This window comes from Pipistrellus kuhlii, unplaced genomic scaffold (genome assembly GCF_014108245.1).
Source record: "Pipistrellus kuhlii isolate mPipKuh1 unplaced genomic scaffold, mPipKuh1.p scaffold_m20_p_3, whole genome shotgun sequence".
In the NCBI taxonomy this organism is placed as follows: Eukaryota; Metazoa; Chordata; class Mammalia; order Chiroptera; family Vespertilionidae; genus Pipistrellus; species Pipistrellus kuhlii.
The window spans coordinates 95,813,521-95,837,030 of NW_023425529.1; the positions used below are offsets into that span (position 1 = coordinate 95,813,521).

Consider the following 23,510-nt stretch of genomic DNA (forward strand, 5'->3'; position numbering starts at 1 on the left):
GTTTCAGAATCTTTTTTTCTTCATTTCCCTTCTCTAAAAACTGGTGCGTCTTATGGTCTTATGTGTCTTTGCTCTATCCACTGAGCAAAACCAGCTATGGCAGAGCTTTAATTCTTTAACCATATTGCAAACTCTCTACTTTTTTTTTTCTTATCAAGACCTGGGGGTGGAGGTGGGGGTCACTTTGCAAAGGATATGACTGCCTAATCATCTCTCGTTTTTTCTCCCTGCTTTGTAGAGTATTCTTCCCTTAATTCTTTATAATACAAACTAGACAATAAAATGCTTTCAAACTAGAAAATAAAATGGCAAACTGAACCAGTAGGGAAAGTGAATAAATGTAACTTTCTCAGGAACAACCTGAACTTCATGGTGTTTATTAATTTTAAAGAATGTTCTGTACTCTATACCCAAAAAGAAAGTTTAATTTCCTTGAATTGTTTTACTGAGAAGCCAGGTTCTTTGGAAAATCCATCTCTGCTGGAATGAGACCTGGTTAAATGCACATTCTAGAGTGCAGAGCCCAAACCTCTGGATCCTTTTGGTTATTTTTCTCTTCCAGTGCTTCCCCATATTCTGCAAAGGGCTATCAGCACTTCATGAAAGAGGCAGACGATAAGGGGTTTCAAGGCTTAGAAGGTTTCAATATAGAAGGCTATATTCGTGGCTTAAACTTTGCTATAAACTGTTGGTACAATCTGCAGGGCACTTAAAAAAGTTTCCCCAGATTATAAAAAGGGCACATATAGTAGAAGGAGCCAAGCTCACCTAGCTCAGTTGGGGTATCCTGAGTCTTAGCCTCCGGATCACCTCACCAGGGGTATCACATACCCTCTAGCACATTCTCTCTCCCAGAACACATGAGGTTCACATTAGTTCTTACACACAGAAAAAGAAGCAACCCAGGGAACCTTTCATTTGAAGGTTGAGTGGGTAATTCTTGTCTTCTTAGTTTCTGGCATTAGCTAATAATCTTAGTTTTTATATGATAATTTTTAAGAGTTTGTAAATGGATGCTTTAGATATATTTGAATAGGATGAAATGTGTGATAGACAAAAACATGGCCCTGTTGACTTCTTTTCTTTCTTACACAGTGACCTGGCCTGTAAACAATCTGGACTGTACTGAAGACATTAGCTTATGGAACTATGGACATATCTCACAGGCTGGTTTGACATGGAGTAGATAAATATATAGATAGGCAATTTTAAGGGAGGAAAACACAATTCTTCAAAATGAACCAAGTCCTGCCCTGCAAAGATCAGAATAAATGTGTTTTTAGAGGATGGTATCATTTACTTCCTGACACAAGGAAATGGTTCGTAAGAGTGGGACAAATTAGGGCTTGATCCTCATTAGAAGTTCAAATGCCCCAAAATGATCAGGACAGGGCATATCCTTTAATGGTTATAGGTCAAATAGAAGAGAAGTATCAGTTCATCTAGATACCTAAATAGGGAATGGAATGCAAGAATTTCAAGTCCAAGAGAACATAAATCCAGGTAATGGGCCTTATCAAACTCAGTACTATGTCAAGAGTCCCAAATTGGAGCTATAAGAGGACCTTGTAATTCTCGATTATCACCTGGGTCAATGACAAAAACAGCCTCTTTAGAATTCCTGTTTATCTAGACAGAGCCTAGAGCAACCACCTTCATGTGTTTGATGGCCACAAGACTATAGCAATACTTTTGAAATACTGAGTAGATATTATGAAGCTTGGGTAATAATGTTTACCAGATGAGGCCCCTACTGGCCCACGGTTTGCCAGTAAAACTCCCCTCTGATTTGTACCAGCACCTCTGACAGGCCATAGAGAAAGGGGACTCCGAATGCAAGCAGCTGGCACATGAAAAAGGAGTCCAAAGGGTTTTGGGCCACCTGATGGCCAATCGAAGAAATGTTGGTTTGGAGGTGTTGGCTCATCTCCCTGGCCTTGTCACAGAGGCCAAGAGAGTGACGTGCTACCCAGCCAAACAAGGAAGTGAGGCTACCTGGAGTTCTATCAGCAGGGTTGGTGACGGTACTGACTGGTCCATTTGCGTCTGCAATGAGGCCATCTTGCAGGGGTCCTCTGGCATCCTAGGAAAGTCAAAAAGAAAAATAAGAGTGACTGACTGAACCACTCGAAAATCAGGAGGCAATGACATCCCAACTAGTTAGTTTGTTGCTCTTACCTTTAACCCAGAGCTATATTCCACACAAAGTCTTTCTTTTTTTAAAAAAAAGGACATATTTCACATGGAAGTTATGAGTAGTCAAAATCTAGCTCCACTCAAGTATAACTTTTCCTACAAGTCCTTCTTCAGTCAACAGGAGCCTCTCAAGTAAGAATTAGCTAGCCTGCTCCCTGACAAGGAGACATCATGGAGTAAAGATGGAGGGAGGAGCTAGTTACTCTCATTAAAAATAAAAAAAGAGAGAAGGAAAAAGGTACTTAGATAAATTATTCACACAAGAAAGAAACTGAAAGGAATTGGCAGTCAGAGCAGATTATTTACAACTAAGTTCATTTTTAGGCTGTCCTTTTCTCAGAGAGATGTTTGTTTACAAAGGTAAAAGTCTTTTATACAGAGTGAACAGAAGGGAAGGTCTGACACAGTATTCTATTAAGTCTAGTAATAATTAATGTCGTTTTCTAATACTTTTTTAAATCGAATTTATTTAAACAATACAACAAAATTTAATCAACAATATAGTTGCCGTTGTTTTCTACTACTTGTGCCCAACGCTCAGGAAGCATTTTAATCCCTTTGTTGTAAAATTCTTGTGATTTTGATACGAAAAATTCGGTCAATGCATTTTTGAGGCATTCTTCATTATTAAATTTTTTTCCAAGAAGAAAGTTTTGCAAAGAACGAAACAAATGGTAATCAGAAGGGGCAATATCAGGAGAATACGCAGGTTGAGGGAGAACTTCCCATTCCAACTGGCGCAGTTTTTCAGCAGTGATTCTTGCAGTATGCGGTCGTGCATTATCGTGGTGAAGAATTACGCCCTTCCGATTAATCAGCGCGGGTTCTTTTTCTCTTAAAGCTTGGGCTAACCTTTCCAATTGGGCACTATACACTGCACTTGTAATGGTTTGGTTAGATGGTAAAAGTTCATAATGAAGAATTCCTTTAAAATTCCACCAAACACACAACATCACTTTTTCGCATGCAAGTCAGGTTTTGGCGTGGGCTGCGGAGCCTCATTTTTGTCCAACCATTGAGGCCGCCTTTTCAAATTAACATACAGCACCCATTTTTCATCTCCGGTAACAATTTGCTCTAAAAATGGCAAACGGTTTTGACGAGAGAGGAGCGAACTGCAAATTGTGACTCTTTGATTACGGTTGTTGTCGGTCAACTCATGAGGAACCCATTTTCCAAACTTTTGGACTTTGCCAAGTGCACGCAATTGATTGGAAATTGTTTTTTGTGAACAATTTAAAGTTGTTGCAAGCTCTTGTTGGGTAATTTGAGGATTTTGCACCAAAAGAGCTTGAAGAGCTTCTTGATCAAAATTGGACACACGGCCTCGACCACTCTTGTCATCTAACGAAAAATTTCCCTCGCGAAATTTCTCAAACCAACGCTGGCATTTTCTGGTGCTAACTGCATCTTGACCAAGAGCACTACAGATGTTTTTTGCAGCCTCACTTGCTTTTCTTCCTAATTGGAACTCGTAAAGCATGCAGTGCCGAATATGCTCTTCATCCGCCATCTTCTTAGCCCTAGTTTTGCAACAAAAACCAAACCAAACAAACTTTTTCAAGCAAAACTTGTTAATTGCACTTCACACGTTCTGTAGATACCACGTGTTTGAAGGTTATGTCAATACAAGTCAACTCCAAGCAAGATTTTAAACGAATGTTAAAAAACGACATTAATTATTACTAGACCCGATAAATCCAACTCAGGTGGTGGATAGAACATTACTTCAGTGAAATGCAGCATTAGATTAGGCTTGAAAAAGTTGGTTCCCTCTCTGAAATGGACTATGACCACCTCTCAAGCAAGCCTTTCTTATTCACAGGAAAGGCAATTCAGTGGCCATTCAGCAGGCTCTGCTGGCTACACACTGACCTGTCATGACACTGAAATACATAGTACTTGCTGCTTCTCCCCAAGCAGAAATGGATTACCATTACCTTTCCAGACAAAGAAGTCACTGCTGGTCTCTTCCTCTGTGCAGAGCTGGAAAGTCGGTAACAGTAGTGTGGTTTGCAGTAGAATTTACCTGCAGGCAGCAAGAGGCAGAGAAAAGGGGAATGAGCACAACTCTATAATTCTGAACTTTAATTCCTGGTCTTGGCACATTCTCTTCCATCTCCCCAAGCCCTGAGCATCATCACCACCCTAGCCTTTTCCAGGTTCAGGCTTCTTGTAAAACTTTGTTTTCAGCCATTCTCTCCCCTTTATCCTTTGGATATGTGAAGGCCATTGAGCCATTAGCCAATCAGTGTCCAGAACAAAGATGTAAGGTTTACATGGCAGAGCCAGGAAACAAAGTGGCAGTGTATGCAGAACAAAGATATGGTCACATGAAAAGCTGGGAATAACATTTGTGGGGAAACCAAGAATGAATACAAATGTAGGGTGGAGGTGTGGAGGCTACAGGGGTGGGGCAGCACTGAATGTTAGTTAACTCAGACAGGACCCCTCTGCTGCCCCTTGTCGTCAGCACTGGTCAGACTGCAACTTATGACCCCTTAGTGGCTTAGGATCAGCATTTAGAAACAATACAGTGCAAAACCAAACAAACAAACAAACAAAAAAATCCCAAAATGGACTATAAATAAAATGAAACAAAATACATAGAATAAAAAGCATTAGAGTGGTACATAATCAGAATTAAGTATTATTTCTTGCAACTTTTAGCTGTGACTACATTTGTTTACTGGGTCCTAATGTAACATATATTTGCTAGAGTGGGCATGGTCGAAATGATGAACAACTACTGATCTTGGCTTTTCCCATGACACTGGTGGTGATTAAGTCACAAAGGGTCTTTTTTTTTTTTTTTTTTTACTTTCTTTCTTTCAGTTAAAGAGCCATGGCTTTTGAAAAATTAAAGGATAGATCTTATTACACAGACTGTTGAAATAGGAGAAATCCCACTCATTCTTCTCATTTGTATAAAGTGCTCTTTCAAGAAATGAACGTTTCCATTCTCAAAGTTAAAATAAGAGAACCTAACCTGAAAAACAATAGAAAAGATCAATAAAACTAAGAACTGTTCTTTAAAAAGAAAAACTGACAAACCTTAACTAGACTAATTCAGAAAAACAGAGGACCCAATTTAATATAATCAGAATCCAAAAAGGATATATTACAAATGATATCACAGAAATACAAAAGATCATGAGAAACTACTATGAATAATTATTAATAATTATATGCTAACAGGCTAGATAACCTAGAAGAGACGAATAAATTCCTAGAAACATTCAATCTATTACTAAGAGTAAATCATGAAGAAATAGAAAATTTGAATAGACCAATATCAAATGGTCTGTTATCAATAAATTCAGTAATCAAAATCCTCTCCAAGCATAAAAGCCCAGGACCAGATAAGTAGTTTCACTGGTAAATTATACCAAACATTTAAAGAAGAATTAACAGCAATATTTCACAAACTCTCCCAAAAAACTGAACAGGGGGTAGCACTCCCAAATTCATTTTACAATGCCAGTATTACCCTGAAACCAAAGCCAGATAAGGTAGCTACAAGAAAAGAAAATTATAGACCAATATCCCTAATTAGCATAGATGCAAAAATTCTCAACAAAATGTTAACAAACAGAATTCAATCACATTAAAAGGATCACTTGGCATAATAAACTGGGGTTTATTCCTGTGATGTAAGGATGATTTAACATATGCAAATCAATAAATGTGAGATAGCACATTAATATAATGAAAGATAAAAAATCACATGATCAGATCAATTGCTACAAAAAAGTATTTGACAAAATACAACATCCTTTTGTGATAAAAATGCTCAACAAATTCAGTATAGAGGGAACATACCTCAACATAATAAAGGCCATATATGATAAGCCCAGAGCTAACATCATGCTCAATGATGAAAAGTTGAAAGCTTTTTCTCTAAAATCAGGAACAAGACAAGAGTGCACACTCTCACCACTCTTATTTAACACCAGAGGCCTGGTGGGATCCTGAAGGGGGCGGTGGGGTTCCCAGTGGGTGGAGGGAGCCAGGACGTGATTGGCCCTCCCAGTGGGCAGTAGGGGATCTGAATTCATCCCCCGGATCCGTTCCCCTAATATTTGTGCTGGATGTCGGGAGCAATCTGGCGACTTATATTGTTTCTTCCTTGCAGAGTGTCTAGAAGGGGGGAGGGATGTGTGTGTGTGTGTGTGGAGAGGGGCTGCAGTGCCAGAGGCTGACTAACAGGAGTCCTGCAGTACTGCTGGGATCGTAGGCCGCACTGGTCCGTTGGTGCCTGGCCCTTTCTCTGGAGATTGGACCTGCAGGACTACTAGGAAGTGAGTGGCTGTTGCTGGGCTGGTGGGCTGCTGGGAAGGGTCGGTCAGCTGAGCAGCAAGCACTCCCACTGTGGAAGGACACTGACCACCGGGGGCAGCTCCTGCATTGAGCAGTTGGCTCCTGGTGGTCAGTGTGCAAGACAGCAACTGGTCATTCTGGTCATTTGGTCATAATGGTCACTTAGGGTTTTATATATTTAACATAGTGCTGGAAGTCCTAGCCAGAGTAATCTGACAATAAAAAGAAATAGAAGGCATCCAAATAGAAAAGGAACAAGCAATATTGTTTTTGTTTGAAGATAATATGATCTTATATATATAAAATTCTAAAGACTTCACCAATAACCTCTAGGACTAACCAACAAATTCAGTAAAGTTTTAGGATACAAAATCAACATACAGAAAGCTACTGCATTTCTATATGCTACCAACAAAACATCTGAAAAAGAAATAATCTCATTTAAATAGCATCAAAAACAATAAGATACTTAAGAATAAATCTAACCAAGGAATGGAAGACCTGTATACCAAAAATAACATGACACTGATTAAAGAAATTAAAGAAGACACAAACAAATAGAAAAGTATACTAAATTCATAGATTAGGATAATTAATATTAAAATATCCATAATACCCCAAACAATAGACTCAATGCAATTCCTAAGAAAATACCAATGGCATTTTTCACAGTAATAGAAAAAAAATCTTAAAATTTGTATGAAACCACAAAAGAACCTAGTCAAAGCAATCCTGAGAATGAAGAACAAAGCTGGAGCCATATATTCCCAGTATCATAGTAATCAAACACTATGATACTGGCATAAAAATAGGCACACAGGCCAATAGAACAGAGTCAAGAGCCTAGAACTAAGCCCACACATATATAGTCCTATATAATAAATGGGTAGTATGCAAATTGTCCCCTCAACCATCAGTTCTTCTAGAAGTTTGACTAGGGAGAGGGCTGGCCAGGGAGAGGGAGGCTCCAGCTGGTGGCAGTGGCAGGCCGGTGATGGCAGGCAGAAGGAGGAAGGGAGGCAGTACCCAGCTGGCCACTGTGAGCATTAGGGCCCTTACCAATACCAGTGCATGAGTTTCATGCACTGGGTCTCTAGTCAAGTAATATTTGACAAGGAAGCTAAGAATAGTCTATCAGGAAAAGAATGTCTTCAATAAATGATGCTGGAAAAACTGGATAACCACATGTGGAAACATAAAATTGGACCTCTATCTTAATCTACTTAATAAACTTAAAATGGGTTAAAGACTTAGTGTAAGACCTGACACTAACTCCTAGAAAAAAACAGGGAAAACTCCTTGGCATTAGTTTTGGGAGGGATTTCCTGGATACGATAGCAAAAGCACAAGCAAAGAAAGCAAAAAATAAACAAGTGGGATTACATTAAACTAAAAAACTTCTGCACAGCCAAAGAAACCATCATCAAAATGAAAAAGCAGCCATTAGAATAAGAGAAAATATTTGTCAATTATATATATAACAAGGGGTTAATATATAAAATATGTAAAAAACTAATATAACTCAATAGCAAAAAAATCTAATGACCTAATTAAAAAATGGGCAAAGAAACTAAATATACAGTTTTTCCAAAGACATACAAATGGCCAAGAGGTAGATGAAGAAGTGCTCAGTTATCACCAGGGTAATGCAAATCAAAACCATGAGGTATCACCTCACACCTGTTAGAATGGCTGTCAACAAAAGAAATAGTGTTGGTGAGAATGTGAAGAAAAGGGGGCCCCTGTGCAGTGTTGTTGGGATTTTAAACTGGTAAAATCACTATGAAAACAGTATAGAGGTTCTTCAAAAAATGAAAAATAAGACTCATATGATCTAGTAATCCCACTTCTGGGTATTTACCTAAAGAAACAGAAGTTAAAATTTTGTAAAGATATCTGCACCCCCAGGTTAATTGCAGCATTTAATCACAATAGCCGAGATATGGAAACAAGCTGTGTCCACTGATTGGTGAATGGATAAAGAAGATGTGATTATACACACAATAAAATATTATTATCAATCAAAGAAAACCCTATTTGTTAGGTTTGAAGGAGCAATTGAATCGATATCCCTCCCCCAGGAAATGATTTTTCAGCCATGTCACTATGGACATTGGACATTCCCTTTTGCTGAGACCACATTCCATGATCTCTCCCCTCCCAACCTGCACAGAGACTTCTCCACCCAGAAAAAGCCCATCTAGAGTCCTTTAAAAACCTCTGACTCCCAGTCTTTGGGGCCTGCTGGAGCTCAGCCACTGGGTGATTGAATAAATTTGTAATCCCTCACCATTCTGGCCTTGTGAATTCCTCCTTTGGCAATCTAACATTTGGTGTCAAAATGCAAGGGGGCTCCATGAGGATGGGGAGCCACTGCCCTGGCTTCAATAACTCTGAGTTTGCTACTCGGAGAGCATTAGGAAACGGCAGCTAGACCTGGGCTTACCTTTGAATCGTACTCAGGTGATGTGATTGCCAGCCACCATTAGGCGTTCCTCCCTATGGATCCTCCCAAACCAGCCATGGAGGACGCAGCATCAGGAACCTCTCCTCCATTGCTGACAGTCCATTCCACACCGGCCAATCTTCTCTAGATAAGTGACATCCTACAATTCCCCTTATCTTTTGCCCACTCTCTCTCTTGCTGACTTCTCAAAAGTCTCTCATCTCAAAAGTCCTAGCACTAGGCCAGAAGACTCCTCAGCCATTTGGCTTTGGGTCCTTCTGGATAGGGAAGGCATAGTCCAGAGGGTCACCTCTCATTTCTTATGGTGATTTGTTTAGTAGTGCGGATGCCTACCCTAAACAGTCACCTTTGGATTTGTAGTCTATCACTCACTTTTCCTCTCTGTGGACCACGCTACTCTACCTCTGCACACTCGCGGGGGAGATCATACCCAACCACTTCATTTTACTTTGTAACACTGTTTGGCCACAATATAAACTAGAGAGTAATGGCCTGAAAACAGCACTTTTAATTTTAATACATCGTACAATTTAGATAATTGCTGTCACTGCAATGGAAAATGGTCAGAGATTCTCTACATCCAAGCCTTTTCACCCTTCAGTCCCAATCCTCTCTCAGTCCTGCTCTATCCATCAGAACCTTCTCCTTTTACACCAAACATCATACCTCTAACACTTCTGATTCTGAATCTACTTTGGACCCAGCAGACCACTGATCTCCACCCCCTTACCCATCACCTGCAGTAGATTCCCAAAACCTAGACTTTTCTAACCAGCAACCACCTTTTCCCCCACCCCAAGAGCCCAAATCCCAAGAACACAAGCTCTACACAGCATTTTTTCACCTAATATTTGCTCTTGGTCCACTCAAAGACCACCTTCCTCAAAAGCCTCTTCTATTTCTGTGCCCATTCTATCCCTTTGGGAGGTATCAGGAACTGAGGGTATTAGGGTCAATGTTGACAAACTTAATGAAATCATTCAAAGCCCTGACGAAAACCCAGCTCTCTTTCTCTTCTGCCTCATAGAGGCCTTACAGAAATTTACCATCTTAGACTTCAATTCCTTAGAGGGAGCCCTTCTTCTGGATACCCATTTTATATCTCAGTCAGCCCCCACATATGCTGCAAATTTAAAAACATAGACACAGGTCCACAAAACACTAAAAAAGACCTTGTTAACCTGACCTTTAAGGTCTTGGATAATAGAAACAAGGAGACCCAAATTAAAAAACAAAGTTGAGATCAGTCAAAGGCTGAGACCCAGAGTAGACCTTTCAGCTCCTAGCCACCACTCTCATGAACCCCAAACAAAGTGCCCAACACTCTCATGAACCCAAATTAAGTCCTCCAACCAACGGTAAGTCAGAGCTAAGCCTCTTCTGGGCCTGTGCTTCAAATGCAACAAGAGAGGACAGTGGACCAAGTCCTGTCCAAACCTGAAACTCACACCTGGGCCCTGCCCAAAGTGCGGAAGGGAAGGCTATTGGAATCAGACTATAGCCTGGCCCCTCCTGGTTGGACCTCAGCAAGGCTGCTCTCTGGGTCTGGTTTGGAGATCCCAGACCTGGGACTGGCCACCAAAGACTGAAGCTGCCCAGGCCCTGACAGGGACCCACAGACTTACATGACCAGGACAGAGCCTCGGGTAATGATTGTGGTGGCAGGTAAGCTGATCTCCTTTTTAACTGACACTGGGGCCACTTATTCTGCCCTCTCCAAATTTGCTGGGACCCTTTCTCCTCCTCAGTCTCCATTATGGGGGTTGATAGATTAGTCTCACAGCCATTAGCCACCTCACCTCTACACTGTATCTTACTAAATACTCGCATTCACTCCTTTCTAGATCCATCTCAATGTCCTACTGGAGCTACCGAGCATCCCCTCATAAAGCCCAGTTGTCCCAAACCACAGTTGCCTACTTCACTTTCACTCTCACCCCATAAAGCTGTACCATTCCTTAGACTGTAAACATCTTATCTCCTACATGACTGTCCCCTCCTATAAACAAGAAATACTTTCCTTTCTCAGGCTTGCTGGGTACTCCCCTCTCTGAGTTCCCAACTTCAGCCTTCTCATAAAACTCCTCTATGACATGACATGGCGAAGGGATCCCCCCCCCCCCCACTCCCCCTCACTGAGCCGTTAGATTCCAAGGCAAGCATTATTACCCTCTTGAATGTTCTAAAAACTGATCTTTCCTCAGAACCTTCTTATCCCAAAGAATAGTTTCTTTACTAAAACTGCAAATGCTTAACAGTTCGGCTATTATCAGAAGCTGAACTCATTATAACCCAAACCTTAGCATGTTATCTCTAAGGAAAAATGTGGCAGTTTTAAATCCAAGAGTTTGGAGGCCTGAAAAATTCAGTCCTAGAACAGGCTGTAAAAACTGCTCACTCTCCCACTTGGCCTTTTCTCCAGCCTCATATGCCTACACATAATTTCCCAAAGTCTTCTTTGGCAACTTAAAAGCTTTGGAGCATTGCTGGGTTAAATGATAAATATCTAAACATCTCAATAAGTTTTAAGTTCACCTGATTTTAGCTTTTGTTACAGAAAATCTATAAAGTAGATTTGGAACTGTTAATGTAATGTCTTGTGCTTTAAGTTATGTTTTTTGAAAGTGAGAGTGTTCATAAATGTTAATCTAAGCAATGCTGACTGTAATTGGAAAATTAAGGTTACAAGCAGATAGGGAAACTGAGATAGTAAAACAGTAGTTTGCAACCATCTAGAAAATCCAGATGCCAAGAAGTTTGTAGTCATCTAGAAAACCCTGTCTTCCTTAAACCAGGACACTTAAGAGTAAATGATTTGTAGATAAACCTCATTTTGGTATATTAGATTAGAGTCCTCCAAATTAATGTCTCTTTCCTTCCACCAGACCATTTATCATAATTCTTGTTTGTCTAGCTTTTGCCCCAGTAATATTAAATTTTATAAAACAGTTCATCTCCACCAGGTTACAAGCCCTACTTGCATTCAGAAAGTCTCACCCCTAGACACAATCAAAACCTCCTTTTGTTCCCAGGCCTCACTGGCCCTGTGACACCTAGAGGAAGGATGATGGGCCAGGTATAGATATAGAAACTCAATGGGCCAGAAAGCTCTGGATGCTAGCAAGGGGCAAAACTGGGAAAATAAGAACCTCACCCCCAGGGTAACCTATCCTCCCCTAGCAAATAACTAGTCAGGCAACTAAGACCCTGATCTTTTCTTCTCTAAAGATAACATCTAGGCCTCAGTTATATTTCAGCTCCAAGCCCAGAAAAGCAGCAAAACAAGACAGGTGATGTTGTGGCAACTTCAGGACCAGCTTTTATCTTCCAAGTCTCTCAACAGGACCATTTTTCAAGCCTTAACAACCAGTCTCTTGGGGAAATCATGCTGCTGCGACCCCTTGTCCAGCCTACTACTATCAAAACCCACTCCCCTATGATTTCAATGTCCCCCTTCATTCCCAATTCCATAAAACAAAAAGGCTAGAATGTTGTCTAATAAAATAATTGAATTGATACCCTTCCCCTGGGAACTGACCTTTAGGCCACTTCACAATGGACATTCCAATTGCTCAGACCCCATTCCACTTGCTAAAACCATTATTTCTCATCTCCAGACTTTCCCAGAATCTGGATCTGTACAGAGAATTCTCTACCTAGGAGAAGCCTGCCTATAGTTCTTTAAAAATCTCCGAATCCCAGTCTTAGGAGCTGTAATTCTCTTTATTGTGTTGTCTGTTGTTCTCTTTATTGTGTTGCCTGTTGTGTTGCCGCTGCTGCCTGAGGAGCAGCCACTGCATGGCTTGAAACCTAAATCTGTCTGTGAGAGCAAAAATGGGGAGACAAAGAAATCCCCAAAGGAAAGAAAAGGAGAAATTGGGAGAAAAGTGAAACAGAGGCATGGAATATGTCAGAAAAAGAATTGAGCATAAGGATCACACAGTTCATAAACCAGGTGGATGAGAAAATCAACAACTTATCTAAGAATAAGGAAGAAATAAAGAGTAATATAGCAGCAATATTAAAAGTTTCAACAGTAGATTAGGAGAAGTGGACCGAATTAGCAAATTAGAAGATAAGGAAGCAAACACACCCAAACTGAACTGCAATTGGAGAAAAAAATTAAAAGATAAGAGGAGAGTCTATAGGAGCTTTGGGACAACATGAAACAAACAAACAAACATACCAATAACAGGAGTGCCAGAACAACAGGAAGAACAACAAGGGTTAAAAAACTTATTTAAAGAAATAATGTCAGAAAACTTCCCTGATGTGAAGAAGAAAAAAGTCAAATTAGCACAGAGTTCCAAACTAGATGAACCAGAAATGACCCACACCAAGACACATCATAATTAAGATGGCAAACGTTCAGGACAAAGAGAGAATCTTAAAGTCTGCAAGAGAGAAAACAAAAGTGACATACAAGGGATCTGTCATTAGATTATCAAGTAATTTCTCAACAGAAACACATCAGGCCACAAAGGAATAGAAATAAATCTACAAAGTGATGCAAAGCAAGGGACTGAATCCAAGAATAGTCTATCCATATTGGCTCACATATTGGGTCACAGGCAAAGTATCTCCAAATTCAAGAAGATTGAAACCATATCAAGCATCCTCTCAGACCACAATGGCATAATATCAGAAATAAATTACAATAAAAACAATAAAAAAATTCTTGGAACACTTGGAAGCTGAAAAGCATGCTATTAAATAGTAATTGGGTTACCACAGTATCAAAGAAGAAATTAAAAACACCCTAAAAATGAATGACAATGAAAACACAGCAATCCAAAATCTATGGGAAACAATGAAAACAGTCTTGAGAGGGAAGTTTATAATCTACAGGCCTACCACCCAAAACAAGAAAAAATGGTAATAAATCATCTAACTCTACAACATAAAGAATTAGAAAGAGAATAAGAAAAGCCCAAAGTGTGCAGAAGGAAGGAGATAATAAAGATCAGGGGGCATAGAGACAAAAACTAAAACAAAAAAACACACAAAAAAAACAAAAGAAAAGATCAATGAAACCTAGAGTTGGTTCTTTGAAAGGATAAACAAGATTGATGAACTTCTAGCCACGCTCACCAAGAAGCAAAGAAAGAGGACCAAAATTAACAAAATGAGAAATGAAAGAGGCAAAATAACAACAGACCCCACAGAAATACAAAGGATTGTTAAAAAACACTATGAACAACTCTATTCCAACATACTAGATAACCTAGAGGAAATGGACACATTCCTAGAAAAATACAGTCTTCCAAAACTCAATCAGGAAGAATCTAAAAATCTTATTTACCGCTAACAATGGAGGAAATTAAAGCAGCTGTCAAAAAGCTTCCAGCAAACAAAAGTCCAGGTCCAGAGTTTTAACAAGCATTAAAAGAAGAGCTAAAACCTATCCTTTTCAGACCATTCCCCAAAAAAATTGGAATAGTCCTATTCCAAGAGGAAGAAACATTTCCCACACTCATTCTATGAAGCGAACATTACCCTAATTACCAAAACCAGATAAAGACAACACAATAAAGAGAATTACAGGGAGAAACAAAGATGGCAGCATAAGGTAAACACCTAAATGTAGCCTACCACAACAATTTTAAAACTGCAACTGGAAAACAGAGCAGATGTCATCCAGAACCACCAGAAAGGTGGCTGAGTGGAGGATCTACAACTAGAAAAAAAAAGAGGGAGGGACACTGAACCTCAAGAGCTGTGCAGGTGCGGAGATCTGTGAGCGTGGAAAGGGCGTGCGGCTGAATACGCTGCTGACTTACTCGTGGCGTGTGGAGAGGGCGGGCAGCTAACGTGTAGCTAGCTTTCTCATTCAGGAGGAAAACAAAACCTCCCAATTGCACTGAGGTCCAGCTCCGGTAAGGGAGAGGTTGGACTGTCGGGCAGTGGGCAAAACTCGAGAACAGCCCTCTCTGATGTGTATGAAGCCAGCAGTCATTGCTGAGGGACTCGGAGAACAGGACCCTTTTAGGGAGGAACTGACAGGAAACTAAAGCTTGTCTGCGCCACTCTGAGACACTGCCCCATCCAAGCTCAGCACAGAAACCCTCCCAGTGGCTAGCTTTCTCGCTTCGGAGAAATACAAAACCTCCTGACTGCACTGATATCCAGCTCCAGTTGGAAGAAACTGGACTGTCAGGCAGCAGGCAAAACTCAAGAGCAACCCTCTCTCAGATGTGCGCGCAACCAGCAGCCATTGCCGTGGAACTCGGAGAACAGAGCCCTCATAGGGCAGGGCTGACGGGAAACCAAAGCTTGTCTGCACCACCCTGAAACTCTGCCCCATTCAGGCTGAGCACAGCAGCCCTCCTAGCAGAAACACTGCTGATCCTCTAGCCTAGGGGTGTCGAACTCAATCAGAGAAGGGGCCAAAATCTAAAATCCAGCCTAAATCGCGGGCCGAATGGTTTACTGAAGTCATAAACTGTCATTGTGATGGAAACGCAGCGGAGTGCAGTGATGACAGCGTGGTGCGGGCCACACTGCAAGGCCTGGCGAGACGTATTTGGCCCGCGGGCCTTGTGTTTGACACATGTGCTCTAGCCAATTGGCTTGGAGATAAACTCTCCCCAGTGATACCAACAACAAGCAAGGCTTAACTACAACAAGACTGCACATACAGCCCACAAAGGACTGCACCAAGAGGGTCCACCACAGGAAATTGGGGAGGCTGAGCTACTGGGCCCTGCTAGGACACCTAACACACAAAGCAATTCCTTCAACTCAGGGAAGCAGCTCAAATTCAGAGACAAAGAGGCAGGCCTCAATTGAAGGAAATGAAGGAAATCAAAAGACTGGATATAGAGTTCAAAACCACAGTTATAAGGTTTTCAAGAATTTCCTAGAAAAGGCCGATAAATTAAACAAGACCCTCGAGGATATGAAAAGGGATCAACTAGAAATTAAGCATACACTGACTGAAATAAAAAGTATTATATAGAGACTAAAATCAGACTAGAGGATTGCAAGAATCAAGTCAAAGATTTGGAATATCAAGAAGCAAAAACTACTCCTCCGGAAAAGGAAAAAACAAATAGAATACAAAAAGTTGAAGACAGTGTAAGAAGCCTCTGGGACAACTTCAAGCGTACCAACATAAGAATTATGGGGTCCCAGAAGAAGAGAGAGAGCAAGATACTGAAAACCTATTTGAAGAAATAGTGATAAAAAACTTTCCCCACCTGGTGAAAGAAATAGACTTACAAGTCCAGGAAGTGCACAGAACACCCCCCTCCCCCTAAACAAAAGGAATCCAAAGATTACCACACCAAGACATATCATAATTAAAATGCCAAGAGCAAAAGACAAATAGAGAATATTAAAAGCAGCAAGAGAAAAACAGTTAGTTACCATATCTATAAGAGAGCACCCATACGATTGTCAGCTGATAAAAAGCTTCACAAATAAAAAGAAGCTGAAGGAGTTCATCACCACTAAACCAGAATTACATGAAATGCTGAAAGGTATTCTTTAAGAAGAGGAAGAAGAAGATAAAGATAAAAATTATGAACAACAAATAAATTACTATCAACAAGTGAATCTAAAAACCAAGGGAATAAAAAACCTGATGAACAGTATTAACTGGTGAATATAATAGAATCAGGGCATAGAAAGGGAGTGAACTGATAATTCTCGGGGGAAAAGGGGAGTGGGGGGGTGCAGGAAGAGACTGAACAAAAATTGTACACCTATGGATAAGGACAGTGGGGGGGTGAGGGCAGAGGGTGGAGTGGGAACATGGTGGAGGGGAGCTATGGAGGGAAAAAAGAGGAACAATTGTAATAACCTGAACAATAAAGATTTATTAAATTAAAAAAAATAAAGAGAATTACAGGCCAATATCCCTCATGAACATAGATGCCAAATCCTCAACAAAATTCTAGCCAATTGGATCCAGCAGTACATCAGAAAGATTATACACCATGACCAAGTAGGATTTATCCTGGGGATGTAAGTATAGTATAATATCCACAAATCAATAAATGTGATACATCACACAAATTTAAATTAAAATCACAGTCATATCAGTTGATGCAGAAAAAGCATTTGACAAAACCCAACACCCTTTCTTGATAAAAACCCTCAGCAAAGTGGGATTATACTTCAATATAATAAAAGATTTATATGATAAACATACAGCTAACATCATGATCAATGGCAAAAACAAACCATTTCCCCTAAGAATAGGAATAAGACAGAAATGTCCACTTTTACCACTTCTGTTCAACATAGTACTGAAAGTGATAGCCATAGTAATTAGACAAGAAGAAGAAATAAAAGGCATCCAAATTGGAAAAGAATTACCCTGTTTCCCCAAAAATAAGACAGTGTCTTATATTAATTTTTTCTCCCAAAGTTGTGCTAGGTCTTATTTTCAGGGGATGTCTTATCTTTCCATGCGCTAGGTCTTATTTTCGGAGGATGTCTTATTTTCGGGGAAACACGGTAGTAAAACTGTCATTATTTGTAGATGATATGATGTACAAAGGAAACCCTAAAGACCCCATCAAAAAATTATTAGTCTTAATAAATGAATTTGGCAAATAGCAGGATACAAAATTAACACTAAGAAATCTATGGCATTTTTATATACCAATAGTGAACTTACAGAAAGATATATTTTTAAAAAATCCCATTTACCATTGCACCAAAAAAATTAAGATACCTAGGAATAAACTTAATGGAGGTAAAAAACCTGTACAGGACACTGAAAAAAGAGATAGAGGAAAACATAAACAGATGAAAGAACATATCATGTTCATGAATTAGTAAAATCAACATCATTAAAATGTCCATATTAATTTTATTTCTGGTGAGGGCACATGCCCAGGTTACGGGCTCAATCTGAAGTAGGCGTGTGCAGGAGGCAGCAGATCAATTATTCTCTTTCATCAATGATGTTTTTATCTCTCTCTTCCCCTCTCCCCTCCACCCTGAAAACAATTAAAAATATATATATATTTTAAAAAGAAGACAGACTAGTCTCTGCTTGGATGGAGAAGGTGATATGTGAATAAGTAGCAGGTAGCAGGTAGTAGTGAATACTGTAGACTAGGAGGTCTGCAAATGCCACTCTGGGGAGGGAGTATAGCAAGCATATCAAACTCGGCCTGTGGGTCACATGTGACCCACAATGAATATTTTTACAGCCCAGCGAATATAATGGTATGTAAGAAACATTTTAATAAAAATTTCATAACTTAATTTTTACAATATCCTGTTATACATAATCTTATATAATAAAGAGGTAATATGCAAATTAATCATCACGCTGTAATGCCATCACAAGATGGTGGTGTGAAGTGGGGGCGTGGCCAGCTGCTCCACATGCCTGCCATCGCAGTTCCCGCGGCCCCAGAGGGGAGGAGGGGAGGGGCAGAAGGTCCAGTGACTGCTCTGCACACCTGCCACCAGGGCTCCCACAGCAGTGCCAGAGGGCGTGGCTTCTGCCGGAGTTCACTCAGACCCACTGTGGGGCGGTTCCCAGCTGCTGCTCTCCTCTGCATCCATCAGGGTTCCCTCAGCTCCGAGCACCATGGAGGCAGCTCCGTGGAGAGTTCCGAGGCTCCTTGTGGTGTGATGTTGTACCCATCTTTGTGGGCACAGGCAGGATTTTGAAGCACATGCAAGTGGTTTGGCACTTGATTCTGGGTCTCCCAGTCCAGGCGGATTTGACGCTGTGTCCCCGTGGGCGGTGGCCCAGATTTGACAGCAGGGAGGAGGGAGTCCCATCCTCCACAGAATCAGCCAGCTCAGCCAGCTCTCAGCGACCTGACAGCCAGGACTCTCATTCACCTGAATCCCAGACCCTGACAGCAGGGCGGTGGGAATATGTTTAAAGAGCAACTACTGACACAATGTAGCTCTTCCGCCAAAAGAAACCAGGTCATCTACAGAAAATGTCTGAAAACCAAGGAGCCTCTAAAGTTGAAAGAAGGCGGTGGAGACAACAGAATATGTCTAAAGAACAGTCATCAACAAGTACTACCAATACTGGTAGAAACTGCCTCCTCAGCGAAAATGGAGTGCATGAGGATGCAATTCTAGAACGTACCGTATTTTTCGGACCATAAGACGCTCCGGACCATAAGACGCACCAGTTTTTAGAGAAGGGAAATGAAGAAAAAAAGATTCTGAAACAAATAGTGTCCTGAAATATTTTATGTGCATTAAAACCCAACATCACAGTCATAAACACATGTAATCAACCCTGTAAAGTAAACAGCAGCATTTAGAACCACTTTAGAGCCGGGCAAGCACACAGAGACCACACAGAGCCGAGCAAGTAAAAAAGCTTTTTTTTTAAAGTATATGTGTAGGCTATATTTGGACCATAAGACGCAGGGACTTTTCCCCCCGACTTCTGGGGGGAAAAAAGTGCGTCTTATGGTCCGAAAAATACGGTAATTGTCGTGGAATGACTCTTACATGTCAATTTTGCCTATCACTAAATTTCTCTGATGAAAGACCCTCTGATGGAAAATTTACTCGATGTTGTAGCAAAGGTGAAGTTTGTCCAAATGATATACATTTTCCAGAATGCCTGGCATATTTTAAAAAGTTAATGACAAACGAAGATTCTAACAGTAAAATTTTCATGGAAAATATTTGTTCCATAAATAGTTCTCTTACTTTTGCTTCAATGGGTGTAAATATTGCATCGCCATCAGGGTATGGGCCATACTGTTTTAGAATACACAGACAAGTTTAGCACCATACTGGAACTTTACATCCTTCGGATGATGTTTCTCAGAAGTTTGCTCAACTCTATATTTTAGAAATGGCCAAAGTGACAAGTAAAAGATTAACAATGCCAGAAACCAGGGCTGCTCAGAAAGATTCGTGATCAACATCAACAGCCTTATGTATGAAATAAGCAAATTAGCAAAATCCTACAAGATGATACATGAGGTAGAAAAGGAAGCCTAATCTGAAGCAGCAACGAAAGGTATTGCTCCCACGTAAGTAACAATGGCAATTAAATACAATCGTACCAGTGACCCAGGTAGATATAATTCTCCCCTGTAACCGAGGTTGCTATCATATTCGGAAATGAAGATAGAGCGCCTCCTTTTGAAAGGGAATTGCTCATTCATTGTAAATCAGATCCCAACAGTCCAAATGCCACTAAAATGAAAAAAAGCAGTATCCTGTTTCCTACATTAGATGCAATGATATATCCTATTCTTTTTCCACATGGTGAAAAGGGCTGGGGAACAGATATTGCATTAAGATGCAGAGACAACAGTGTAATAGACAATAATACTAGACAAAATGTAAGAACACGAGTCACACAAATGCAGTATTATGGATTTCATCTCTCTGTGAGGGACACACTCAATACTATTTTAAATGCAGGAAAATTAACTCAAAATATTCAAATATGGAGGCCAACCTGATAAATTTCACCAAAGCAAACCAATCTAAGTTGAGAGTTAAAAAATATAGTGGTTTGATGGATTATCTCATATCTAGATCTGAAAATGACAATGTGCTGATCATCTTTTGAGGGTAGTCCCAGAAATATGCAGCAGTGATATCAGGATGCTATGGAAATGATAATGAAGTATGCCACACCTGATTTATTCATAACCATAAAATGCAACCTCAAGTGGGCAAATATTACAAACAATTTACAATGCTGGCAAAAAGTTGAAAATAGACCTGACTTGGTAGCCAGAGTTTTTAATATTAAGCTGAATGTTCTTTTAAATCAGGGGTGTCGAACTCAATCAGAGAAGGGGCCAAAATCTAAAATCCAGCCTAAATCGTGGGCCGAATGGTTTACTGAACAGTCATAAACTGACAATGTTAACCAGAAATGTGAATTTAAAATGAGTGGAACAATCTTTTCCTTAACAGTGCTGTTAACCAACTCACATGCTATCAAGCAAAACAGTAATATTGGTATCAAGCAAAACAGTAATATTGGAATGTACCTAAAATGCTCATTGTTTTGTTTTCTGTTTAGATGTCTGACACCGTTTTCCCCGGATCAATGAGTCAATGTTCGGTTTTATTTCTTGGGCTGTAGCAACCCGCAAAACAGCATGGAGGTTGTCATCGGTAATGCGTGATCTGTGCTTGTTTTTGTTCAGATTCATTATTGAAAACATCTGTTCACAAAGATAGGTGTTCCGGAACATGGATAGAATATGGGCAGCATGAAGTCGGAGCTCTGGCATTGAGTCAGGGGGCAGTAGAGGGTAGAAGTCCTCAATTTCAACATCCTGAAACCTTGATTTCAGGCCACTGTCAGACTGAAGCTCGATTATCTCCATCTGAAGGTGATGGGGCACATTGTTGACATCAACTGTAAAAGGATTGGCAAAGATGTCAAAGCCTGAGTGCTGTGTTCTAAAGTCAGAGAAGCGCCGCTCAAATTCACTTAGTAAACGGCTAACTTTGGTAGCCAGCCGACTGCAAGGAAAAGTACCAGAAATAGTGGTTGAGATACTCAAACAAACGGGAAAGTGGGCCAGATTGTCCTGTTCCAGTTGGGACTTCCATAGTTGAAGTTTACGCTGGAATGCTGTGATCATGTCAGACATCTTCGTGATGACTTGTTTGCGTTCCTGCAGCTTCAGATTCAGTTGGGCGAGATGCTCGCATATGTCACACATCATAGCAAAATCACATAGCCAGGCGGGATCCGACAGTTCAGGTAAGGGCTTTCCTTTACTTTCCATGAAAAGAGCAATTTGTTCTCTGAGCTCAAAAAATCTTTTGAGGACTGCGCTCTTGCTCAGCCATCTTACTTCTGTGTGGTATGGCACGTCTCCATGCTCTGCACCCACCTCCTGTAAAAACTGCTGGAACTGGCGATGATTCAGGCCACGTGCCCGTATAAAGTTAATAGTTTTAATGACTGTGGTCATTATGTCATTCATGTCCAGAACTTTTCCACACATAGCCTCTTGGTGGATAATGCAATGATAAGTAATCAAGGGTGTGTGGCAGTGACTTTTTTGCATTCTTTCCTTCATTAGTCCAACCAAGCCTTTCTTTTCTCCGCACATTGAAGGTGTGCCATCGGTAGTTAGCCCCACCAACTTTTCCCAGGGTAATTTAAAATTATTTATAGATTTCTCCACAGCCTCAAATATATCTCTACCAGTCGTCGTCCCATGCATGGCAGCTACATCCAAAAGTTCCTCAGTGACAGAGAGGTCGGTCTTCGTAGCACTTATAAAGATGGACAACAGCGCTGTATCAGTGTTGTCTGTGCTTTCATCGATAGCAAGTGAAAAAGCGAGATAACTGCATGCCTGTTCGGCCAGCTGTGATGATAGATTTCCTGAGAGTTCTTGAACTCTATCTGCAATGGTGTTTCTTGACAAACTGACATTTTGAAAACTCTGTATCTGGTCTGGGCATACTTGCTCACACACTTTTAGCATGCATTGCTTCAAAAAGGCACCCTCTGAAAAACACCTTGAAGTACGGGCAATTGCTTCAGCCACTATAAAGCTTGCTTTCACTGCAGCATCATTTTTCGCTGTAGCCTTTGTAAACATTTACTGCTGTGATTGTAGTTTGCCTTTTAGTTCTTTAACAACTTTATGCTTTTCTTCCAAAGTATATTTGCCATACTTAACATTATGTTTGGTGTCAAAATGACGACGTATATTGTACTCTTTCATCACCGACACTGTCTCATAACACAATATACACACTGGTTTGCCCTCTCTAAGCACAAACATGTATTCATTTTCCCATTTGTCATTAAATTGTCTGCCTTCACCGTCAACTTTTCTTTTCCTGGACATTTTGGGATCAATATTGGCAGTAAAAGATATAGTTTATTGGAAATCTGCGTTAGAAGGAAAAAGTTGAAAACTGCACAGGGATAGCTTGATTTGGCAGGTGGAGTGGAGAAAAAAAAAGTCAGTCAATAAATGCCTGGCTGGGTACAGATAGCAGATTCTGTTGCGATTTTTATGCCTGCACTTTATGCCAGGAACTGGCAGCTTCTGCTGTGTATTTTTTATGCCCGCACACTCACTCTCTCCTCTGCTCTGCCACCCGCACAACCACATCGGATGCCGGATGCCGGACTATAGGTCACGCCTCCTGAATCTCGCGTGACTTGTTATCTATGCGCATGCGTAATAGATAGCAAGTACAGCGGCCGGCAAGGCGGCCGGCGAGATCACAAGCCTCCTATGTCACCGCGTGTCATTGTGATGGAACGCAGCGGAGTGTAGTGATGGCAGTGCGGTGCGGGCCACATTGCAAGGCCTGGCGGGCCGGATTTGGCCCGCGGGCCTTGTGTTTGACATGTGTGTTTTAAATGATATATGTAAATTCCATTTATTTGGTAAAGTTATAGCTAAAATTCATGTATTGAATTTCAGAAACGCAGACTGCCTCACGCTCATATATTATTTATATTAGATAGTAAATCCAAATTATGAACAGATGACACTGACTGTATAGTTAAAGCAGAAATTCTGGATGAAGACTTTTTCAAACTGTAAAATCAACTATGGTACATGGACCATGTGGA

The 23,510-nt window shown here is 40.6% G+C and overlaps 1 protein-coding gene across 16 annotated transcripts in view; it reads right to left on the bottom strand.

Moving 5' to 3' along the window:
* The window catches only part of MICAL3 (microtubule associated monooxygenase, calponin and LIM domain containing 3), a 262,563-nt gene that overhangs the window by 105,579 nt on the left and 133,474 nt on the right, over positions 1 to 23,510 (bottom strand). For all 16 annotated transcript variants that reach the window (XM_045588548.1, XM_045588555.1, XM_045588551.1 and 13 more), the window contains 2 exons: positions 4,137 to 4,225; positions 1,996 to 2,083 (listed from right to left, as the gene is read on the bottom strand). In XM_045588548.1, the coding sequence (XP_045444504.1) occupies positions 1,996 to 2,083; positions 4,137 to 4,225 (177 nt within the window). The remainder of the gene's footprint in view (positions 1 to 1,995; positions 2,084 to 4,136; positions 4,226 to 23,510) is intronic.